Raw genomic sequence first — 1,313 nt, forward strand, 5'->3', positions numbered from 1 at the left:
GCTGTTGCCAGTGAGGGGACCCTGGTGGAAATAGGATGTGGCCAGAAGCTGAAAACACCATTTCAGCCTCAGCCAAGTGCAGGCCATCCAAGGGGCAGATTTGTATTCCCAGCATTCCAGTTTGAGGAGCTACAGACCCTCTCCCTGCCCCTCAGCCGCAGCAGAGGAGACCTGGCAATGCCACAGCAGGTGTCACCACACCCTGCAAGGGGCTGGCGTGGGGACAGAAGTCCTTGGCAGGGCCAGTCCCTCTCTGCTTGTGGTCTCTGAGTCCCCAAGGGTGAATGACCACATCCCCTTCCCTCGCAGACCACCATGAGAGACCTGTCCCAGATGCTGAAGAAGATGCCGCAGTACCAGAAGGAGCTCAGCAAGGTACAAGGAGCTGGGGGGGGGAATGTCTGTGCCGATTTCTGGGGGGGAAGGGGGCCATGGCAGCTCTCTCCAGAGGGTCCCTGGCAGCAGGTGGGGGCTGAGGGTGGGGTGGTAGCACGAGGACCTTCTGCCAGCACTGCAAGAGTGACCGCACCGCTCATGTCTCCCCAGTACTCGACCCACCTGCACCTGGCTGAGGACTGCATGAAGCACTACCAGGGCACAGTGGACAAGCTCTGCCGAGTGGAACAGGTACCACCTCCCCCAGCCCCACATCCCTGTGGGGACAACAGCTGCTGCCCCAGAGCTCAGCACTGAGCCGTGGGTTGAGGGGTGATGAGCGTGTGCGTTCTCTGCAGGACCTGGCCATGGGTACCGATGCTGAGGGTGAGAAGATCAAGGACCCCATGAGGGCCATTGTCCCCATCCTGCTGGATGGGAATGTCAGCACCTATGACAAGATCCGCATCATCTTGCTCTACATCTTCCTGAAGAACGGTGAGGAGGACCCCTGGGCAAGGGTGGGCAAGATGTGTGGGCAGCTCTGGGTCGCAGACACCTCAGGGTTTGGCCAGGATAAGCCAAGTGGAAAGGCTCAGCCATGTCTCCCTCACCGCCACCAATCTGGGTGTCCTAAGGTGGCAACAGAGTGGCCGTGTCCCCATGGGGAGGCATTTCCCAGGAGGACACCCTCTCCCCGTTACATTTCCAGGTATCACCGAGGAGAACCTGAACAAGCTGATCCAGCACGCTCAGATCCCAGCAGAGGACAGCGAGATCATCACCAACATGGCCCACCTCGGGGTGCCCATCATCACAGATGTGAGTGTCCACCGCCCCCCCCCATGGCCCTCCTTGCCCCTCAGGAGGATTGTGGCACCCACGTTCCCGCCAGGGATGCCCCCAGCACCCCTCTGCGGTGGCTCAGGCCCCCCCGT

The 1,313-nt window shown here is 60.9% G+C and overlaps 1 protein-coding gene across 1 annotated transcript in view; it reads left to right on the plus strand.

Moving 5' to 3' along the window:
- Positions 1 to 1,313, plus strand: part of STXBP1 (syntaxin binding protein 1) — a gene marked incomplete at both ends in the record, with an annotated part of 6,369 nt that overhangs the window by 1,915 nt on the left and 3,141 nt on the right. Inside the window, 4 exons of the mRNA XM_009877767.1 lie at positions 310 to 375; positions 547 to 627; positions 735 to 873; positions 1,088 to 1,210. Coding sequence (XP_009876069.1) covers positions 310 to 375; positions 547 to 627; positions 735 to 873; positions 1,088 to 1,210 — 409 coding nt within the window. The remainder of the gene's footprint in view (positions 1 to 309; positions 376 to 546; positions 628 to 734; positions 874 to 1,087; positions 1,211 to 1,313) is intronic.

This window comes from Apaloderma vittatum, unplaced genomic scaffold (genome assembly GCF_000703405.1).
Source record: "Apaloderma vittatum isolate BGI_N311 unplaced genomic scaffold, ASM70340v1 scaffold25661, whole genome shotgun sequence".
NCBI classification, from domain to species: Eukaryota; Metazoa; Chordata; class Aves; order Trogoniformes; family Trogonidae; genus Apaloderma; species Apaloderma vittatum.